Source organism: Lates calcarifer, linkage group LG6 (assembly GCF_001640805.2).
Source record: "Lates calcarifer isolate ASB-BC8 linkage group LG6, TLL_Latcal_v3, whole genome shotgun sequence".
Classification (NCBI taxonomy): domain Eukaryota; kingdom Metazoa; phylum Chordata; class Actinopteri; family Centropomidae; genus Lates; species Lates calcarifer.
The window spans coordinates 3,485,593-3,504,959 of NC_066838.1; the positions used below are offsets into that span (position 1 = coordinate 3,485,593).

Consider the following 19,367-nt stretch of genomic DNA (forward strand, 5'->3'; position numbering starts at 1 on the left):
GCTTTTTGTCCCTCTGGTTGTACCGTAGGTCCCACAGGTCCTGAGGGGCCCCTGTCCCCTATGGGCCCTGGGTATCCTGGCATTCCTTGGAAACCCTGTACAATACACACAGATGGATGGAACAGCAGATAAATGAGAGAACAGTGAGACTCACAGTCACAGATGCCAATGAAGCAACTGTGAGCAGGGAAATTATACCATGAGCTGACCATATCAGACACAGAATAGGCAAAGCACTGTGTCTTACACTGGGAGCTAAACCGTGTCCTTTCCTATATCAAACTGTCTTGGAGTCCTGGCAGTCCCTCAGACCACTGAGGTTTCATAGAGTCATATATAGCTGTCATGCATCACCTTGTGAACTACGGGCTTTTGACCTAATTGGTTGTAACAGTTCAATATCAATAATTGTTCCTGTTAGTGACTGTCACATGAGTGTAATGCATGAGGTTTTTCTATGATGGTTTGTACTGTACATTGTCCCATAGTGGTTTACCTGTGTGGATCTGTTGTGGCAGGAAGGTGAACTAAATGAAGATGAACTAAATTCTCAAGTTCAAATGCAGTCTATAACCAACAGCAGCACTCTGACAAAATGGTCATTCATTCATAATTTTACCTTTTTCATAGCCTATTCATTTTGTTTAGCTGATGTAATATTATGGTGTTGGGGGGATGGGGTGTTCAGCTGTCAAGCACTCCCCATTTGGCACCCCTGCATTCACTACATGGAAACACTGCTGGTCAAAAAATGGAAATCTGCATCTGTCTTGTAAACAGTGAAAACATTTTTGGCCTGAGGGTGGCGCCAGAGGACAGCTCATAACTTGTCCAAAATGAAAAGAGATCATTCCCACTACATTTATACATGAATAGTACCCATGAAATCTTAATAGTTGGGATTGTAAATGTAAAATTGTGCCATGATGGTGGCACTAGTCAAAAAGTCAGGGGTCATCAGATTTCCTAAAATATTCGTTTTTAAAATTCTGTCTCTATTTATCAAATGTTGACGGTAAAATGATGACAAAGTGGAAAATGCTACAATTTTACATGAGAGAAAACAGAATTCAGTCTTACCCTGGGTCCAGTGATACCAGGTGCACCAATGCTACCTTCGATCCCCCTTATGCCCTGTGAAACAGATTACAGAGAGATGAGAGCAGATACAGAGGGAGAGGGGGTCACTGGTTCAGTTCAGCTTGATGAAGAGCTGCTAACATTTGCTGTTCTGTATTGGCTGGGATCAAACGGCTCACCTGGGGGCCTGGGATCCCCTCTTCCCCTTTTGGACCTGGAGGTCCTGGTAATCCCTACCGGGAAAGGAGAGAGTGCAATGAGTGACAGATGGATGGCTTTATATACAACATTACAACAAGAAGAGTGTTTTTGATTCCTCTGGTGACTCCACTATTTCAGTTTTAACTCACCTGGGCTCCCGGTCGTCCAGGATCCCCCTTTTGCCCTGTTGCACCTGGTGGACCCTAATGGGAAAAATATGAAAAAAGAAAAGGTGTTTCTTTTTTACACAACCTACTAGATTCATCAGTCCTTAGACAACAGTTTAGCATAATATGTACCATGGTTACAGGAAAACAAGTTTTCCCACCATTTTGCCCTGGACAGACATGCCTCGGGGTCCAGTGCTGCCTAAGAGTCCAAGGCCTCCCTCAAATCCAGGCTTTCCTGGAGGACCCACCTCCCCCTGGAAAACAGAGAAAACTCACATGATGACATCAATTTGAGGCTCCAATCGCAGACATGTCTGTGCAACTGATTTTACATGTTGCTGCTATGTTTGAGGAGGAACTTGAGAATTCTGTTTTTGTGTACAGTGTGAATCTTTACATCTGCATCTTGACTGCAGAAGTTATTTTGAGGCAGCAGATGAGGCTGACCCTGACAAGACCTCTGACCTCTACATTACTATCTTAAACATGGCCTGGAAATTGGTCCGACACCAAAATTAGAGAACACCCCTTCCAAGACGAGCCTGATGCAAGAAGTAAACAGGCTCTTGTCTCATACATTATATATGCTACAATCTCTCCTACACTATAAGCAACATATTTCTCACCTTTTGGCCTTGTTCTCCCTTCTCGCCTTTCTCACCACGAGGACCTGGTTTTCCCTGGTGACAAAAAATAAATAAATTAAAGTCAACATACTGTCAAACAGAAGGATTACACAAAAAGTGATTCAACAAGTACTTCAGGTCTAATGGTGACGTACGATTGGCCCAGGGGAACCAGGAGCTCCAGGGATGTCAGACGAACAGGAACAGGTGTACGCTGGGGCAGGACAGCTCTCCTCATCTCTCTGATGCACACAACAGACAGACATTAACAACAACAACAACAAAAACATTACGTCAGCCCTTTAATCAACTGCTATGTTTACTGTGCTCTCTTTAAGTATTCCTCACTATTGCGAGGAAAATGCAATGACAGCAACATGACTTTGTATAAGAGAAGAAGTGTATAATATTTTCACACACCTTGCTAAATGAACCAACAGCTTATGGAGATATAATATGAGCAACAGTCGTTTTATTCCACAATGGACTGAGCTAAGCAATGAAAACCTTTAAAGTAAGCACTCAGCTCACTCTATGTCATATATTGGTTCAAACACTGGATAAACTCACAGTAGGCCCAAATACCAAAATAGGAGTTGAATAAGGGTAAATGTATATGGTAACAGACTGACCACTCCAGGCAGGTTACAGCAGGTGTCCTCAGAAGCCCACGTGGTGTTACAGACAATCTCAAAGGACTGCAGCTGGAACTGGATACAATGAAGAACACAGGACAGAAGAAAATACCATCAGTTTTCTTAGGTAAATTCAGTGTGTACAATATTATTGATAGGCTGGGCCTGGATTAAGATAAAAAAATCAAGTTGAATAGAAACAAAGTACCGGGGCAGATCCACTATTGGGTCCTCTGGTCTTCACCAGTTTTCCCAGCATCTCAAAACCATCAGTCGGTAGGCTGCCCAGAGGTCGGGCAGGTCTCTCACCAACATGCTGGCAGTCCACAGATAGGGACACACTCACCTGGCTGACAGACAAGTGAACCTACCGAATGAAAGAGAGAGGACTGATCGAAAGGAACCATAAGTGATTTCTTCTGATCTGTTGTGTGTACTATCCTCATCTGCCGTACTATGTGGAGTCTATTTTTAACCATGTCTTTCACCTCTCCACCACTCTTCCCTATAATTGCATGTCTTGACATTTCTTTTTTATTAGAGAGTACACAAAAGTGAATGAGTAATGAGGAAGACAGATGAAAACATAGCATCAATGTTTCATTTTCTGAATGACAGTGAAGCTTTTGCTCTGGGCATATTATCTCACCTTATGAAAGCTGCCATAGAACAGTTTGTGGACCTGTGGCTGGTCAAAGGTCAGTTCCTGCACCTCTCCCCTGTAGTCCAGACTGAAGTACACCAGATGCTTCGTAGTAGCTGTAAAGCACAAATACACAGGATGATATTCAGTTGTTTCTCACATTAAAACCACGGTGCTCTTAAAGTGACAGTATTAGCTACAGGCCGCTACTCTCTACCGGTGTGGTCTGGTTGGGTGTAAGGGAAAAGGCACCGTCTTCAATGGGATTTTTAGGCTCCTGCTTCATTTTTTAAATTAGGTCTTGAAAACTACTGTGTGCTGTGAAAGCCTGTCAGTCTCAGTTTCAATATTCTCCAAAGACAGTGAGAGATCTGATCTCAGCTTTTCATAAAACCTCACACAGAGAGAATAAAAGATTAGGTTTGAGGCTAAACCAACATGAATTTAAGACAGCCACGGCATGGTATAAAAACATCCGCTACAAGGAAAAGGGTAAGGAAGAAGGGAAGTCTGAAAATAAAAAGAGATGAACTAACATATAGGTTGTTTTGGTCTTATCCTTCTGCTGTGAAGCCTTGGTAAAAGACTGAATTAATCGATTTATTTGCATTTATCTATCTATAATTTAGATGGTTTTTTTTCAAAGCACATTTACCCATGTCATTATCACATATTGTGGTCTCTAGCTTGTTTCAGAAACCCAGAGGCAATAAAACCTTCACTGTAAAAACATGGAATATTGAATCTCACCCCACAGTTAGATTTGTTTGTATTTTTGAGAAAATATCTTACAGATATCATACACGTTTCCTTTAGGTCTAAAAAGTCTAAAGTGTCTAAAACTAGTTGGAACTAATAATTATTATCTTAATTAGTTGACTGTAATATACCCCCCCTTCAAACCTCCAGGAAGACATCTTTAAATGTCTCAAAACTGAGAAGCTGAGAGTCTGGGATGCTCAGTTGTTGTTTGAAAAAAAAAAGACTTTAAAGATTAATATAAAAATAGTTGACTATCTCTGTTTATCAACTTATCAGTTAATAATCATTTCAGCTCTAGATAAAACTATGTGCCACACTCAATTGATAGAAACAGTGAAAACATGTTAAAACAAATTAAAAAGGCAGGGTTCTCTCTAAGAAGCTGTTAAAATGTGACCTTAAAGTTAATGCTCATTTTGTCTTCACTCACTCAGTTAGTCCGGTATCTGAAGGCCCTGATGACAAAATGAGATTTTATGACAGACCAAAGGGATTACGAGGGTTTACTTTTGGAGGATAGACAGATGCAGAAGTGTTACTCACGGTTGAGCACCACTCCCATCTTGGGCTGGAAGTCAATGTCAGTGAGCTGCCAGAGGGCGAAGGGCTCCCTGGGTGTATCCTGCAACATACGGAAGGCGATGCTGATGGTGTGCTCTGGAGAGAAACCTGCAGCGTGGATAAACCTGGAGGGAGAGAGGAAAAGATGGATCAGTTTACATCAAGGTAAAGTGAAGCTGCTCCATCCTTCCTCTTCCTCTGAAGAAAACATTGGAGTTTTGACTAAAGATACAGCAAGCATGTTTGCAGTTGCTGCACAATAACAGAAAGATGGGAGATGAAGATTTTGAACTATAAGTTCTGTAAACGTGATGCAATGTGAGGCCCTGACACCGAAATAGCTCTATAATAAGTACTAGGTGTTTGTAGATGTTAGTCTGATAAACTGTTCCAAAATTATTTCCACACATAGGACACCTGAGATGCTGTGTGTCATGAGCAGCTGCTGTCCCCTCAAAATGATGCTGGAATAAACAAGGATGTTCCATTTATTCTCTCATGTCTTCCTCACATCTCTCACTTGCAGCCCTGTTGGGAGGAGCTCAGATGCAAGACGAGACTGAAGAGAGCAAAGGCAGGAGCAGTACAGTGGAAAGCAACCTCTGCAAGTTTGCCATCCTTCCTAAGATGAATTTTTGGTGTACAATATTGACTCTTTGACGAATTGGGATCCGAATGTTCCGACCACATTTTGAGGTTGTTGTGTAACTAAAAAGAACTGTATATTCTGCTTTGCACTGTGCATACAGCCTGACAAACCACAGCTGGAGTCAGCAAAGCAAATAGCACAGAGGAAAAAAGTAAAAGTTTGAAATGAAGGTTATTTAGGTTAGGTTTTGCATTTCAGTGTATAGGTACAAGAACAAAACAAGGAACTGTCTCACTTGATGCTCTGCGTCAGTTGAACGTCTCTGTACAGGGTGTAGGTGGGGAGGGTGTTGAAGACAAAAGGCTCTGCTGCCACACCTTCCACGGACGAGTGAGCTCTCTGAGTCAGACCAAATGCTTCCATCATGTCAAACCCTGAGACAACAAACACATGACAGAGGCATATAAGACAATATGCTGACAGTTATTCTTTTTAAAGCTGTTGTTTCAATTTTTCAAAATGAGGCTTTTATGAGAGAGTTTGCAGTTTTATGTGTGAAGACAGCTCGTCTCACCCTTAACGATGCTGTTTCTGATGGTGACTTCAGGGCACACTGCAACACAAGAGGGCAGTGTTGAATCATTAAACGCAAGGCTGATAAACCATCAGTACAAGGGATTCTTTTCAGCATTTTCAGTCCAGACAAAAAACACCAAAGTGTCACTATGGGCTCTGGGTACATCAAAATAAATTTGCTATTTGACAGCAAATGATTTGGACCATTTGATAAGATGTGACCTCTCAAGGCAACTGTTAGATATGACACATGATAGAACTGTATTACAATATGTTGCTGGGGAGGAAGTGGACTTTAATGGTCTCATTCACATTTGAGTGGTCTACATTAATGGTTATGGGAAATTTTCATCTAAACTGACAAATAAATATGAAATGGATTTCACCCACATCATGAAAAATGAATTTTTACACATTTCTCATCATGTTAACATCTAGAGGATGAGAGAAAGTTGATGAAAATTGATGTATTTCTCATTGATGTTCATGTTCGTTTACATTTTACTGAGGACCTGCTGGAGTCATCTGAGGACCCCCTGCGAATTTCAGGGATTCAAGAACAAACATGTCCACTCAATTTGGACTGAAATGATGTCTCCAAAGAGTTTACAAAAATACATTCATGTTCAGACTTATTACTACATAACAAGAGTGATATGCTGATGAGTCACCTTCATTGTGGATAGGATACATGCGGGGATGGATGGGAATTCTGGCTGGAGCTGTGGCTGTAGAAGAAATAAGAAAAAACAATCATGACACATTTAACCAACAACAAAAATGTCAAGACTTTTATTTATTTTTGTTAAAAAATCATGAACTGTATGCATCTGTCTACAGAATCAGTTACCGTCACAATTACTGAGTGATTTGGAACATTAGCCTTGATATCGTTTATTATGCACAGTGGGTAAATTATTCATTAAATGAGCAATTCATAAAAGCAGATGTCAGCCTTCATGTTAAGCCAACAATCTTCAACATCTAACACTGTTTTGATGTTACTAAGATCAAATCAAACCTGTTGGATGGAGAATGGAGACAGCGGCGCCCTCTGCTGAGCCAAGGAGTGAGTGCACACTGATGCGATAGAGAGTCTCTGCTTCCAGATCAGTGAAACAGTGACTGCTGCTGGACTCATCGACAGTTTCTTCCTTTATTTCCTTGTCTATACACACACAGACGGGACACGCACATATACACACACACCACTGGGTAAATAAACAGCGGTTACATTGGTTGAGAGACAGCCTGAAGTACACAGAGTTGACGAACATCGATTTCATTATAGTTTACCTTTGACAGACTGGATGACAATACGATATCCATCAACAGCAGACACTGGTCTCCAAGACACACAGATGCTGGAGTGGTCTGATCTAACCACACTCACACTGCTCACCCGCAGACTGGCTGGAAATAGAGAGAGAGAGATCAGATTTATACACAGAGAGGCCAGCGCAGAGGACTGGATGTGACCTCAGTTTACATTTAGAGTTTTAGATATTCAGCGTGTAAGAAACCTTGAAGAAATGGTTTTAAGAAATATCATGCATTAACTGTTTCTTGCTTTCTGAAAGGGAAAACTAAAAATGACAAATTTCCTTAAAAAGCTTACTTTCATGTTTATCTATTAGAATAAGATTCATCTGTCGGTCCTGTGTTTTCTAATTAATTGCTGATCTTGAGAACATCAGAACATGTTTATAACAACTAACATGACAAAAATGCACCTTTTAGAATTTTTACAGATGTTTGGATGATTTCAGCTTCATGTTGAGAGGGGGTTGGTATAGACCTTGTATCTTAATATCATACAATTTTCCTAAATGTCATTTCTTTGTTGTTGTGCCCTCTGTATGTAATGTAGCTATTTGCTGATGACTTCTACTGACTGGAGCCCTTTAATGATGTGAGTGTTGAGACCAATTTTCAATTTAGATGAAAATGCTGATGTACTTAAGATCAAAATGTTTTTTCAGGTAATACCAGCCTTGGTTTTTGAGATGTTTGTCTGTTTGTCAGATTTACTAATAAATATCAGCATCCTTCTTTTGTCTTTCGGCTAATGAAAAGTTCTAGAAGGGTTTTCAACATATGTCCTGTAGCATGAACTCACAAAAACATTCCAGTGTATTTTAGTCAACCAAATAAATCAACACATTAACTGAAGAAATCTAGATGTACTATAAAAGGTGCTTTGCTCTGACTTGAAGATGTTGCGAGGAAAATGCCATGTTGTTTTTACATTTAAATTTAACCTTTCCTCCACATAAATCTGCTATATCTGCTATTTTCTGCCAAAAGTTCAAATTTAGTCACTTTTCCAGCAGGTGAGCATTTCAAAAAGCTGCATGTATCCTAGTGTGTTTGACTCACCAGTTTTGCCCTGGGCTGAACTGCTGCCTCCTTCTCTGTTGCGATACTCGGCGGTGACGAGAATGCTGTAACGTGTATCTGGCTGTAATGACTCTAGCACCACCCGCTTTTCACCACCTGTAACCAACACCTGTGTACAGCAAACGCAGACATTCAAGTAAAGCAACCATCTGTCGATACAGTGACTTACAGTAGTTTTTGGAATACTCTATGACCCTAGAGTAGCAATGTGATTTACAGTATGGTAGGAAGGACAAAGCAGCTGAGGAGGCGATGATTACAGCTCACTTACAGTGCTGTCCTGGGCTTCAGCTCCAGTCAGCGCAGTGTAAGACACACGATACTGGAGGACATGAGCGTTGGGAGGCACCCAGGTGACCACCAAGCTGACTGCAGTCTCCTCAGAGACCGATACGCTGGATGGTCCTCCACCAGACACTGTGAGGATAAAAAACAAAAAGCAGAGATATTCAGAATTACTACAAAGTATAATTTATATCAAAATGTTATTTTGAATATTTATTGTCCTGTATGAGGAAATTCGTTTTGGCAGCAATGCAGCATTTACAAACATGAACACGGTAAATAGACAATAAGACTCCCACAGAGCTGCTGCTCTCTGGATGTTTTTTGTTTTTTGCACCATTCTGATTAAACTAGAAACTGCTACCTGTGACAGTCCCAGTGAGCAGTTTTAGAAATACTTTCATCTTTCCCTGTGCACTGGAGGATTTTCTTTCCAGGTAAAACAAAAGCAACCAAAAAAGCAAGCTCATATTTAGTGAGAGATATTACTTTCCAGTGCTGCTGATGGTATTTTATTTATTTATTTATAGGTAGATTAGTGTGTTGGTGTGACTCACAGGTGCTATAGCGTATGGCCACAGCTTCACTCTGAGCTCCATCTCCATAAAGCGCAGACAGAGAGATCTGGTATTCCTTATCGTCCTTCACCCCCTCCAGGATCACTCCTTCACTCTCACCGTTCACCCTTAACTAAACAGGGATAAAAAGAGTAACTTTTCATTCAACTTCACATTAAAAATTATAACACATGATACACCCCAACCATCCTTTCAATCCATCCTCACCTGTCTCAGGTCCCCTCCACTAAGGGAGATCCACTTGATGAGGTAGGACACCACATCATTAGCTGCAGCCTCCCAGCGCACAGTGATATCACTGCCTGAGAAATTAGTTACCCTGAGGTCTGATGGAGAAGGCACCTTCACTGGGAGAGAGAGAAAATGTGTAATGAAAGAAAAAAGACACTTTAGCCTGCTGTGATGCTTTTCATCCACAATTTTATGCTGCTATCGCGTAAAGCAGATCCCTATATGCATCAAAGAAAATCGCACAAAAAACTCAGCATGTATTATGCATGTCTTACGTGTGGTGACATTGCTGGTGAATGCTGCAGACAGGCCTTGTGGGTAGTGAGACTGGACTGACACCAGGTATCTGGACAGAGAGGACAGGTTCTGCACCAGCACTGAGTTCAGCCCTGTTACTTCCACCTGGGAATATATTCATTATGAATGAGTGGAACAGATTTGTGGCTGTGGCAAGCAAAATCGTGTTTACTCCTTTGTGGACATGTCACAGTAGGAAAAGCACAGGTGTAAATAATAAAATGAATGCTGTCTGAATTAAATTTAGCTGTCTTTGTTTCAGTGTCGTAGTAGATGGTACCTGCCCGCTCACTGTCACACCATCATAAATATTTCATAGCTTGAAGTGTTTCATATTTATTATTTCTATTCTAATTAAACAGAATGTTAATGCAACTTATATATTTTATACTGAAACTGAGGGAGAGAATACATGATACATAATGAATTTATTTTCACGTTCATGTGCAATCACCATCTTTAGCACAAGAAAACTGGTGCACCACCATTTGCTCTTTGTTTCTCTGTGACTCTTTCTGCCTCATACAGTTTTAAAAAGCTACTCTGTTTAATTATTCATAATGAAAATGAAAACTACCAAGTTAAATATAAATTACACACACTGTTAGATGTACACATGTTTTGGATTTAAATGGAATGATTTATTTAAAGTTCAACAGAAAATGTATTTAATTCAGTTCTGAGTAATGTTACCTTTACATTTCTTTTCTTTGTTTTAAGCTTGAGCTTAAGCTTGATGATCTTTTAATCCAAAGCAGTATGTGATTCTTTAAAAAGGGATTCATAAAAAAAATAAATAAATAAATAAAACAACAGTTAATTGTTATGCATGTTGCGGCCCACACAGCTTTGTGTCAGCACTACGACTGGCTGATATCAGAGGAAACTGAAGCTTAAGTGTAATAATGTCTTGTATTCAAAACCGACATACAAGTCACACAAGAGAATTTTATCTATATGTCTCTGAAAATGAAGAAGCTGTCTCAGTTCTGGGGGCAGTTTTGGGGACAGGAGGTTTGTAGATTGACATCAGTGTATCTTGTTCAATTACCTGCTTGACGTCACTGCCGTGGTTGGTGCTGTAGGTGATTCTGTGGCCGGGCACGTCCGCGGCTCCGGGTACCCAGCTCACCCTCAGTGTACTGTGGGTGACCATTGGAAAATGAACGCTTGCAGGAGGTGGGAGAGGGACTGCAGGGAGGCAAAAAGTGAGACAAGTGAGATATGTGGATGATGGAAGGAGGAAGAGAGGGTAGTGAGTAAGGGAGATCTGTAAGAAATGAACAGCAGTGTGAATTCTAATGAAATAAGAAAAGGACAGATAAATGACAAAGGGGGGAAATAAGAAAATGTGAAAGTAAAAATGTAAACGAAAAATTCAGGATAAGAACATTTGGGGATTTCTGAGTGCCTTACATGTGGCAGCAACAGCAGTGACAGGGTCACTGGGATCCTCATCATAGAGAGCATAGAGGGTGACAGAGTAGTCTGTTGCTGGCAGTAACTCTGCCAGCTCCACCACTGTCTGGTCTGCACTGAATTTCTCCTGCAGTGATACAAAATACAAACGTGGAGTTAAAGGCTTAATATACTATATCTCAAGATGTAGTGCAACACTGTGTCCTGAGGTAAGACTGTTTCTGCCCACATCATTGCAGGATGGAAAAGTCATTGCGTGATGATAAGGTTACTGTAAAATTACATCACAGTGAGTAATTGGAGATGAGTGCTTACTTGAAACAATGAAAAATGAAACAATGATTTAACAGCACATTTTAATCTACATTTACAAGATGTTTTTTTCTCAAATTAGTGATCAACAATATATATACATATATATATATCCAGTCTACTAACAGAGCAAACAGCTATGTCTGCAATTTGCAGTGGCTTCTTGCGGTGGCTATGTATGACATGGCTTGGAGGCACTACACAAATAGGGCATATCTGTAACTCCAAGGACAGGTCACATTAGGAAAACTCTATGTGAACAGCTGCTGAATTTTTGCTCTTCTTGCCTTGCCTGTTGCCATAGCCCTTTTCTGTCTGCTGACTACCCTGGTTATTGCTGGCTTGTAACTATTTGCTTGTAGTTACAAATCACATATGTGCAATAAATCATCTCATATGAGCTTTTAATTCCCCCCCCACACACACACACACACGCAGCACAGAGAGAAATATAGCTCCCACCTCTTTGGCGTCGTCAGGCTCTCCATGGCTGAGGGCTGAATACAGGATCATGTACTGTGTCGCACCGGGCGCTGCATCCCACCTTACTCTCAGCGTGCTGTAAGAGGAAGGAGTCACCACCAGGTTGGCAGGCATGGCGAGAGGCACTGAAGGAGGGAGACCAGAAGAGACAGAGGAAAGAAAGGATGAGAGTAACATCAGATCAGTTTGTAGAATACAAACATGGTTTTACAGAGGAGCCTGTTAGCTGCTGTGATTTAGTGGTGACTGGAGACTTTTTACACTTTTTTAGTTTGTTGCTAGTTTACTGACCAACAGAACAGTAACAAGTCAAGAGTGAGTGTAGCACATATCTGGGCTAAATATAAGCATATTCCACCCTTATTTTGCCCTGTGCTTGTTATGCCTTCCTTGGCCATCCTAACATGTAATTCTGAAAATGCCAAGAGCAGAGTCAAATATGTCATTTCTCTCAAAGAATCCATGGTGCCTGGGAAGTTTTAGAGGAAAAAATGTCAAAAAAAGGAAACAAGGAAAAAAACAGACTGATTAAAGTCAACCGTTGATTTTACTGAGGAAGGCAATGACATTTTAGAAACACAAATCTACTGTCCTATAGAGACAGATGAAAAAAACATCTATTTTAGTTTTATCTCTGTGAATTCCATTCAGTATGGCGGTACCTGAACTACAGTTCATGGTGATGAAACTGATATATTTTCAATTATGTCTTGACAACAACAAAGCTGTACAACAGAAAGGAATGAGATAAATCAGGCTTTGGCTACACACACAATACGTGTTAGTAGGATTAATTCACAGCTTTGGTCTCTTCATAGGATTTGCTGACAACAAAAATGGAATAGCGAGAAACTTCTCCTTTAACAGTAGCATAACATTCAGATGAAAAAAAAATGCTGAGAATCTTACATGTAGTGACAGTTCCTCTGAGCGCCAGGCCAACACTGTCTTCATACACAGGGAAGATGGACACATGGTACAGTGTCTGAGAGGAGAGGCCGTCCAGCAGCACAGTGGACTCTGAGCCGGCCAATACAACCTAGAGACAGAACATCACTTACAGTCAGACTAACAAATGAAAAAACAAAAATCCAAAAAGAAATAAAATTAAAATATCTAATTAAAATCCAGATATTCTGTAAACATGTACCTTTTGTATGAAAACACTATATACTATGGAAAAGAGGAAGATATCAGTGACTAAATGTGGTACCTACAACATATTTAAACTCACTACATTATTGTTAAATCATGGTCTGTAAATGACTATTAGAGAGTTATCGAACATTTTCTAAAAAAAAAAAAAATGCTCCAAATTGATAATATAGACATGTTAATATATTTTTGGAATATTTAATAATTGCATTTTTCATTTCAGAAGTATCCCAAGGGACAGTCTGTATATCACTGTGGGTCATGATCCAAAGGTAGAAAAATATGCAATAGCAGTGGTGCTGGTGTTTCTCAAAATACAATAAAGCTTTTATTGTTGTGTCCTGAAACAAAGGGGATGTTTTAAACAAGATGGCAAACATATTTTGCTCCTTTTTCTCCTCTCACTGACAGTTTCAGTCTTATCTATGCTGAAAGGACAGTGTTTTTCTAGTTACAATCACGCACATTTCTCTCTGAATTGAAGTACGATGTAAAATACAATGTGGAGGCTGCGTGGAATTCTTAATGGTCAAAGTTTCTTATTCAGTCTTTTGGAGGTGGCTGTGGCTCAGGAAGTAGAGCGGGTCACCCACTGATTGGAATTGCCTCTGATGGATGGATGTGTTTAAAATGCTCTATGTAGGTATAGATTTTAAAAAAGCCCTGAATGAATGTGTGATTGAGTGGGTGAATGTCACCTGTAGTGTGGTCAATATGATAAGAAATGTGCTGCTATTATAAAACTCTACTTATGTCTAATAACATACTGTGTCATGTGCCATAACATTTCTAACCTCCTGTGGTCTCTGACCCTCTGCGCTGTGGTAAACCACTCTGTACTGTTGGACTGACTTAGCAGGATTGGTCCAGTGGAGCTTCACTTCTCTGGAGCCCAGTTCAGAAAAGCGCAGATCAGTAGGACTGGGGTAGGAGAGGGCTGGGTCTGCCGTGGGCGCAGGCTCCATTCCTGGACAACAACAAAGGATTCACACTTTAAACCTCAATGAAGTATCATCTGAACTGAAACTAATACCTGCAGTGAAAAAGTAATGTTTGCATTTCAAGAGTCTGACAAGTTGTCTAGAAAATAAAGACAGATGGAAAAGGCAGATAGAATAACAGATAGATGCAGTAGATAGACAGGTTACGTTTTGCAATGCCACGGTCCTCTATCCTCCCACACAGGATGTGGACCAGTCGTGCCACCAGTTTGGCGAGCAGAGGGAAGTCATTGACATTGTAGACGTTCAGATCTACTGGCTCTGATGCCACTTGTCTCAACTCGGCTTCATCAGCGTTCTTTACACCTGAAAAAGCACAAAGATATAAAATGGTTCAACCTACTCAACACGAAAGCAAACACCTAACACTGAGACCATTACAGGAGCTGTATTACAGTACTTAACAACAAGAAAACCACATCAGGCTATAATTTGTTACACCCCTCTAAACTCCCAGAGGCTGAGTAAAGAAAATAAATCCAGACTGCGTACAGGCCCATGGTGCACAGAAATGCAGAGGATGAATGTGAGTGGATTTAAGAAAACATGAGCCCGCAGAAACTGCTAAAAGCTAAAGCGTTTAGCCTCTACACCACCTCACTCTCTTGTTCAGTCTCACCTACGGCGATGATCTCCACACCGGCACTCTTCAGCCGGTTTGCTGCAGCAATGGCGTCATCCTGAGATTTCCCATCAGTCAACAAGACCAGGAAAAATGGGGTGTCTGACCTCGCCCCTGCTTCAGCCCTCATGTTCTCCTCCATGACATGGAGCAGCGCCTGGCCTGGGGTATGAATGCATGGTTATACACGGGCAGACATACGGTACAGACAGTGTCATACAGTAGTGAAGGTGCATTGTGTGATGTGTGTATTTACCTGTAAATGTGTTTCCTCCCTTATATCTAAAATTCCTTACTGCCTCCAGCAGCTGGTCCTTAGTAGTGAAGTTGTTGAGGTGCCACTCTGTGCGAGGATCCCCGCTGTACTGGGTCAGACCTTGGACAAAAACACAACATTACACAAGATTTTATTGTATTTCTGTTGTTTTTTTTCTTGATCTTTTGTTGTTACGAAAGTTTGGATATGAAATAACTATTTTAGAAAAGAAGCACTAAAATGAGCTTCTATTCTTTCTTGAAGTGTTTCAGCATGACAGCTGAAATATAAGCACGTAGCAAGCAGTTATTTGCTGGTTGTTAGGGCTTTCCCAGTAGTTGCTATGGCCTTTCTATTTGGTTGTTATGGAATTCTGTTGGTTGCTGGGTCAGTAAAAGGTGGTCGCTTTTAAGTGTTTGGACATTCCAGTTGTCTGCGATGGCATTGGTAAGGAGCTGCCTGGTGGCAGCTATGGCATTTCTAAATAGTTCATAGGCCCTGTGCTGTGTATTCGTAAGTATTTGTGAGTGTGTGTGTGTCTGTGGACATGTGTGCATTAGCAGATACACTCTATGTAGATGGCTTTGGTCATCAACAATTCACCACAAGACGACCAATCAACAGAAATTAAATTATTAAACTGAGCCATAGCTGAGCCATGGCGATGCTAAACGATGTTTGCTTGTCTGGAAAAAACCCAAAAGACGTGCACAGAATACATGTGACCACTTATAGTATATCCTCTTAACAGTCTGCACCTTGGTAACATGCAGTATGAACGATGATGTAAATGTCTACAGTACAGTCCACAGAGGGGAAGAGAGATGGCTTCACACACATCCCCTCCACTCCACCCCACCCACCCACACACCACACACCATACACACACACACACAGATCCTCACCGATCTGTATGTGGCTTGGCCCGATGTGGAAGGGTGTCACCAGGCCCTCCAAGAAGTCTCTGACCCGTCTGAAGTTGGTGCGTCCAATGCTCCAGGAGCCATCCACCAACAGCATGATGTCCGCTGCTGCATCGCTGTCGCACTCAAATGGTTTCCTTGGAGATGTGCCTTAAGAAAAAGAACCATGAAAAAAATAATCTTGAACTGATCAGAGTTCCAGAGACGTGTTGAATTTATGCCAAAGAGTGCTGAAGCTGCTCTGAAGGGACATTGTAACACTTTACTAAGACACTTTACAGTGGTCTTCCCTTTCATTTGACACCCATCTGTATATTAGTAAGTACATGGGAAAATGCATGGTTTTAAATCCAGAAACAGATGGCTCTGAGCATTTAGGCAGGGAAAAGGTGCATGCATACATGTGTGGACATTGTGAGTACATGAACATGAGTGAGTTTCCATACGTGTGAATGTGTGTGTGTTCCCTTGGATTATGAAGGAGAGGACAAATGTGCCCTGCAGCTGAACAGGATGGCCTGTCATTATCCTTTCCTTTACCTGTCCCTCCCGTGTATAAACACTGTCATCACATTTCAAACTAACACTTACTGCTCTCAAGCCGTTTGTTCCTTAACTCATAAGAAGAGCCAAAGTTGATGGTGGCCAGACATTCCTTAAGACAACCTGCTTAGCTTCCTGCTTACAGGGAGCTGTCCTAATCACTACCATCATGTTTTGGTTCATTTAAGTAACAAATGTCCATTTAGATCTTTGTCATGCTGGGTTTTTGTAACAGCAGAGGTAACCTGTAACTGGCTGGGTAGAGAAGGGTGTCTTCCTCGGTTTGTCCTCGGCCTGTTTGCCCTGCGTCGTCCCCTGCTCCTCTTTGTTCTCCACCTTAGACCGATCCCGCTCTTTTTCTTTCTTCCTCTTCCTCTTATCTCTAGCAGTTTTCTCTGGGGCCTCATCAGGGAGCTGAGAGGGGGTTTCTGTAGCTGGGGGCTCTGGAAGAGAAAGGTAATGGCAAGCACATGGGTGGGGTTACACCAAGATAAGAAAAGATTGTTAAGGAGGCCAGTTGAGGTTGTATGTGACAGGAAATCTACTGCTGGCCAAGTATCAAAGGGAAAAGTGAGAAACATTATTTCATTGTTAACACATGAACATAGTTTTTTATAATTAACAAGTTACATTTTTATTGCCTTTCCCTGATAGATCAAAAATGTCTAACAAACCCTCACCTTCCTTGTCCTCCTGTCCTCCATTAATCTTGCCCCTGCTTTTATATTTCCTGTGTTCCTTCATGTTCTCTAAAGACGGTTATTCCACCTACTGTTGCTGGGCTGTCATTATTACATGCGTATTTGTGCCAAAGCTCTTTGGCATAGCCCTACATAAATACAGTATACTGTCCGTACAGTACACTCGAGTGCTTGCTTGCTTGTAGGTGTGTGCTGGCAACATTTCTGTGGTGTCTCTCCTCTCTGTCAGCATTACAATGAGAGAGGAGGATCAGAGCAGACAGAGCAGTCTGCTCTGATCCTCATCATCAAAATAATCATCCAGGGTTTTAGGCTCTTTGCACTGGTTACTAGCTTCTTTTGGAAATAATTAAAAAATCTTCCAAAGAAGGCTTTACACAGCCAAGTATCAGTGTAGATCAGCCTCTTAGATTTTATGGGTTAGACCTATTAGCTTTTCCAGAACCAAGGTTAAAGTCAAAGGATGATCAAGCTTTTGCTTTAGCCTTGAGAAAGTCTTAGTATTCACTCTGTTGGCACTGTCTCAGCTTTTAAATCATGCCTTAAAAGACGTTTCTATAGACTTGCCTTGTCTACACAAGTGCAACAGTACAGCATTACAAAGACTGCCTTTTTTCACTTACGCAAAATAGCTAGGATTTGGTCCTTTCTTTCCATGGCAGATGCTGAAATTCTAGTTCACACCTTTGTTTCCTCTAGACTTGATTATTGTAATGTTTTGTTTTCGGGACTACCACGTGCTAGCACTAAAAGTCTATAAATGGTTCTGCATTAGCTGCAGCATTCTGAGTGGAGAAAATCTGACCACATTACTCCAGTTTTAGCCTCCCTTCACTGGTTCCTTATTCATGTTAGATCAGACTTTAAAGTTCTCTTAATGACCTATAAAACTCTAAATGGGCTAGCCCCCTCATATCTGTCTAATCTTCTTAATCCTTATATTCCCTCCCATGCCCTGTGTTCTCAGAGTGCAGGGCTGCTGTCTGTCCCCAGAGTTAAAAAGAAGTCAGCAGGCTGCAGGGCCTTCTCCTATCGGGCCCCCTTCCTCTGGAACAACCTCCCTATAGATATTAGACAGGCTGACTCAAATGAGGCCTTTAAATCCAAATTTAAAATCTCATCTTTATGCTTTAACTTTCGGTTAGCATTTTATTCTGATTCTTATTTCAGGTTACCATTTTTTCCTTCAGCGGGTTGGGTCAGTCTCAATGCATCAGTTAAGCTTAGTAGTTAGTAAATGTTGTCCATGTTGTCCTGCTGACGAGATTACTATACACCGTCTTAATATTGCTGCATCACTCTAACTGTGTGTTTCTTCCCGCAAGCACATTATTGTCCAGGCTGTGCCTCTCTCTCTCTCTCTCTCTCTCTCTCTCTCTCTCTTTCTTCTGCAGTCTCTCACTGCAGGGTTCTGCCTCCGGAGCTGTAGAGTCTCATGCTGCTCCCATGATCCAGCTGTATAGTGCCTCGAGATAACTTCTGTTGTGAATTGGCGCTATATAAATAAAACTGATTTGACTTGACTTGTCTGACCACTACAGGTTTGACATGTTACCACCAGATTTGGTTCATTTGCTGTGTGTTTTTACTTTATCAATATTGGTTTTATGAGTAACTTCATTTTTATGCTGTTGATTATTTATGTATGATTGTCTCCCCTGCACTGGAAATCACTTTGTGCTCCTGTATCATCATGTTACTCTATAAATTGCCTCTTATTTTGCCAGGATCCAAGTCATCATACTGTAATAACACCAAGATGTGTGTGAGTGTGTGTGAATGTAGTGTTATTATTAGCATGCACTACCTGTAGTAGTAGTAGCAGCAGTGGTGGTGGTGGTGGGGGGGTCTGGATACAGAATTGTTGGCAGGCCCAGCAGAGCCTCTGTTGCATCGTCCAGGTCTCCTGACCCTGACCCGCCTGGCAACATCTTCTTCCTCTGCTCTCGGCTACCACTGCGGATCATTTCCTCCTCCCGCAGACCCTCCACTGGAGGAGAGAAAGTGCAGCAAAGGGAATCACATATAAATAATCATATGAATGTCAATATATTATAATACAGAACTCTGATACCCTCTACAAAAGGTAGTAAAAAGAAAAACATTTTTTACACAATTTCACAATTATCTTAAGATGCTCCAGTATACAGTAAATATGAAACCTCCTTGAATCCCAGTCCACATGAAATAACTTTGAGATCCAATAAGCAACAGGCTGACTATGCTAGTGGTAAAGATAGAGCTGTCTGGTATGGTTTATTACTTATATATTATATATATTACTTATATTGCTGGCTTAACTTCCTCAGCAGTTCTCA

General features: G+C 41.1%; 1 protein-coding gene across 2 annotated transcripts in view; it reads right to left on the reverse strand.

Annotated features, from left to right (window-relative positions):
* The window catches only part of LOC108884763 (collagen alpha-1(XX) chain), a 33,406-nt gene that overhangs the window by 2,585 nt on the left and 11,454 nt on the right, over positions 1 to 19,367 (reverse strand). For both annotated transcript variants that reach the window (XM_018678855.2, XM_018678840.2), the window contains exons 5-36: positions 18,857 to 19,039; positions 16,594 to 16,791; positions 15,788 to 15,955; positions 14,883 to 15,002; positions 14,624 to 14,788; positions 14,152 to 14,310; positions 13,798 to 13,970; positions 12,758 to 12,887; positions 11,828 to 11,973; positions 11,051 to 11,180; positions 10,686 to 10,825; positions 9,613 to 9,739; positions 9,314 to 9,453; positions 9,086 to 9,218; positions 8,515 to 8,660; positions 8,223 to 8,352; positions 7,140 to 7,256; positions 6,865 to 7,011; positions 6,515 to 6,571; positions 5,842 to 5,880; positions 5,563 to 5,701; positions 4,661 to 4,803; positions 3,362 to 3,471; positions 2,921 to 3,079; positions 2,710 to 2,787; positions 2,233 to 2,319; positions 2,078 to 2,131; positions 1,610 to 1,705; positions 1,431 to 1,484; positions 1,260 to 1,313; positions 1,081 to 1,134; positions 24 to 95 (exon numbers count right to left, since the gene is read on the reverse strand). In XM_018678855.2, the coding sequence (XP_018534371.1) occupies positions 24 to 95; positions 1,081 to 1,134; positions 1,260 to 1,313; positions 1,431 to 1,484; positions 1,610 to 1,705; positions 2,078 to 2,131; positions 2,233 to 2,319; positions 2,710 to 2,787; positions 2,921 to 3,079; positions 3,362 to 3,471; positions 4,661 to 4,803; positions 5,563 to 5,701; positions 5,842 to 5,880; positions 6,515 to 6,571; positions 6,865 to 7,011; positions 7,140 to 7,256; positions 8,223 to 8,352; positions 8,515 to 8,660; positions 9,086 to 9,218; positions 9,314 to 9,453; positions 9,613 to 9,739; positions 10,686 to 10,825; positions 11,051 to 11,180; positions 11,828 to 11,973; positions 12,758 to 12,887; positions 13,798 to 13,970; positions 14,152 to 14,310; positions 14,624 to 14,788; positions 14,883 to 15,002; positions 15,788 to 15,955; positions 16,594 to 16,791; positions 18,857 to 19,039 (3,848 nt within the window). The remainder of the gene's footprint in view (positions 1 to 23; positions 96 to 1,080; positions 1,135 to 1,259; positions 1,314 to 1,430; positions 1,485 to 1,609; positions 1,706 to 2,077; positions 2,132 to 2,232; positions 2,320 to 2,709; positions 2,788 to 2,920; positions 3,080 to 3,361; positions 3,472 to 4,660; positions 4,804 to 5,562; positions 5,702 to 5,841; positions 5,881 to 6,514; positions 6,572 to 6,864; positions 7,012 to 7,139; positions 7,257 to 8,222; positions 8,353 to 8,514; positions 8,661 to 9,085; positions 9,219 to 9,313; positions 9,454 to 9,612; positions 9,740 to 10,685; positions 10,826 to 11,050; positions 11,181 to 11,827; positions 11,974 to 12,757; positions 12,888 to 13,797; positions 13,971 to 14,151; positions 14,311 to 14,623; positions 14,789 to 14,882; positions 15,003 to 15,787; positions 15,956 to 16,593; positions 16,792 to 18,856; positions 19,040 to 19,367) is intronic.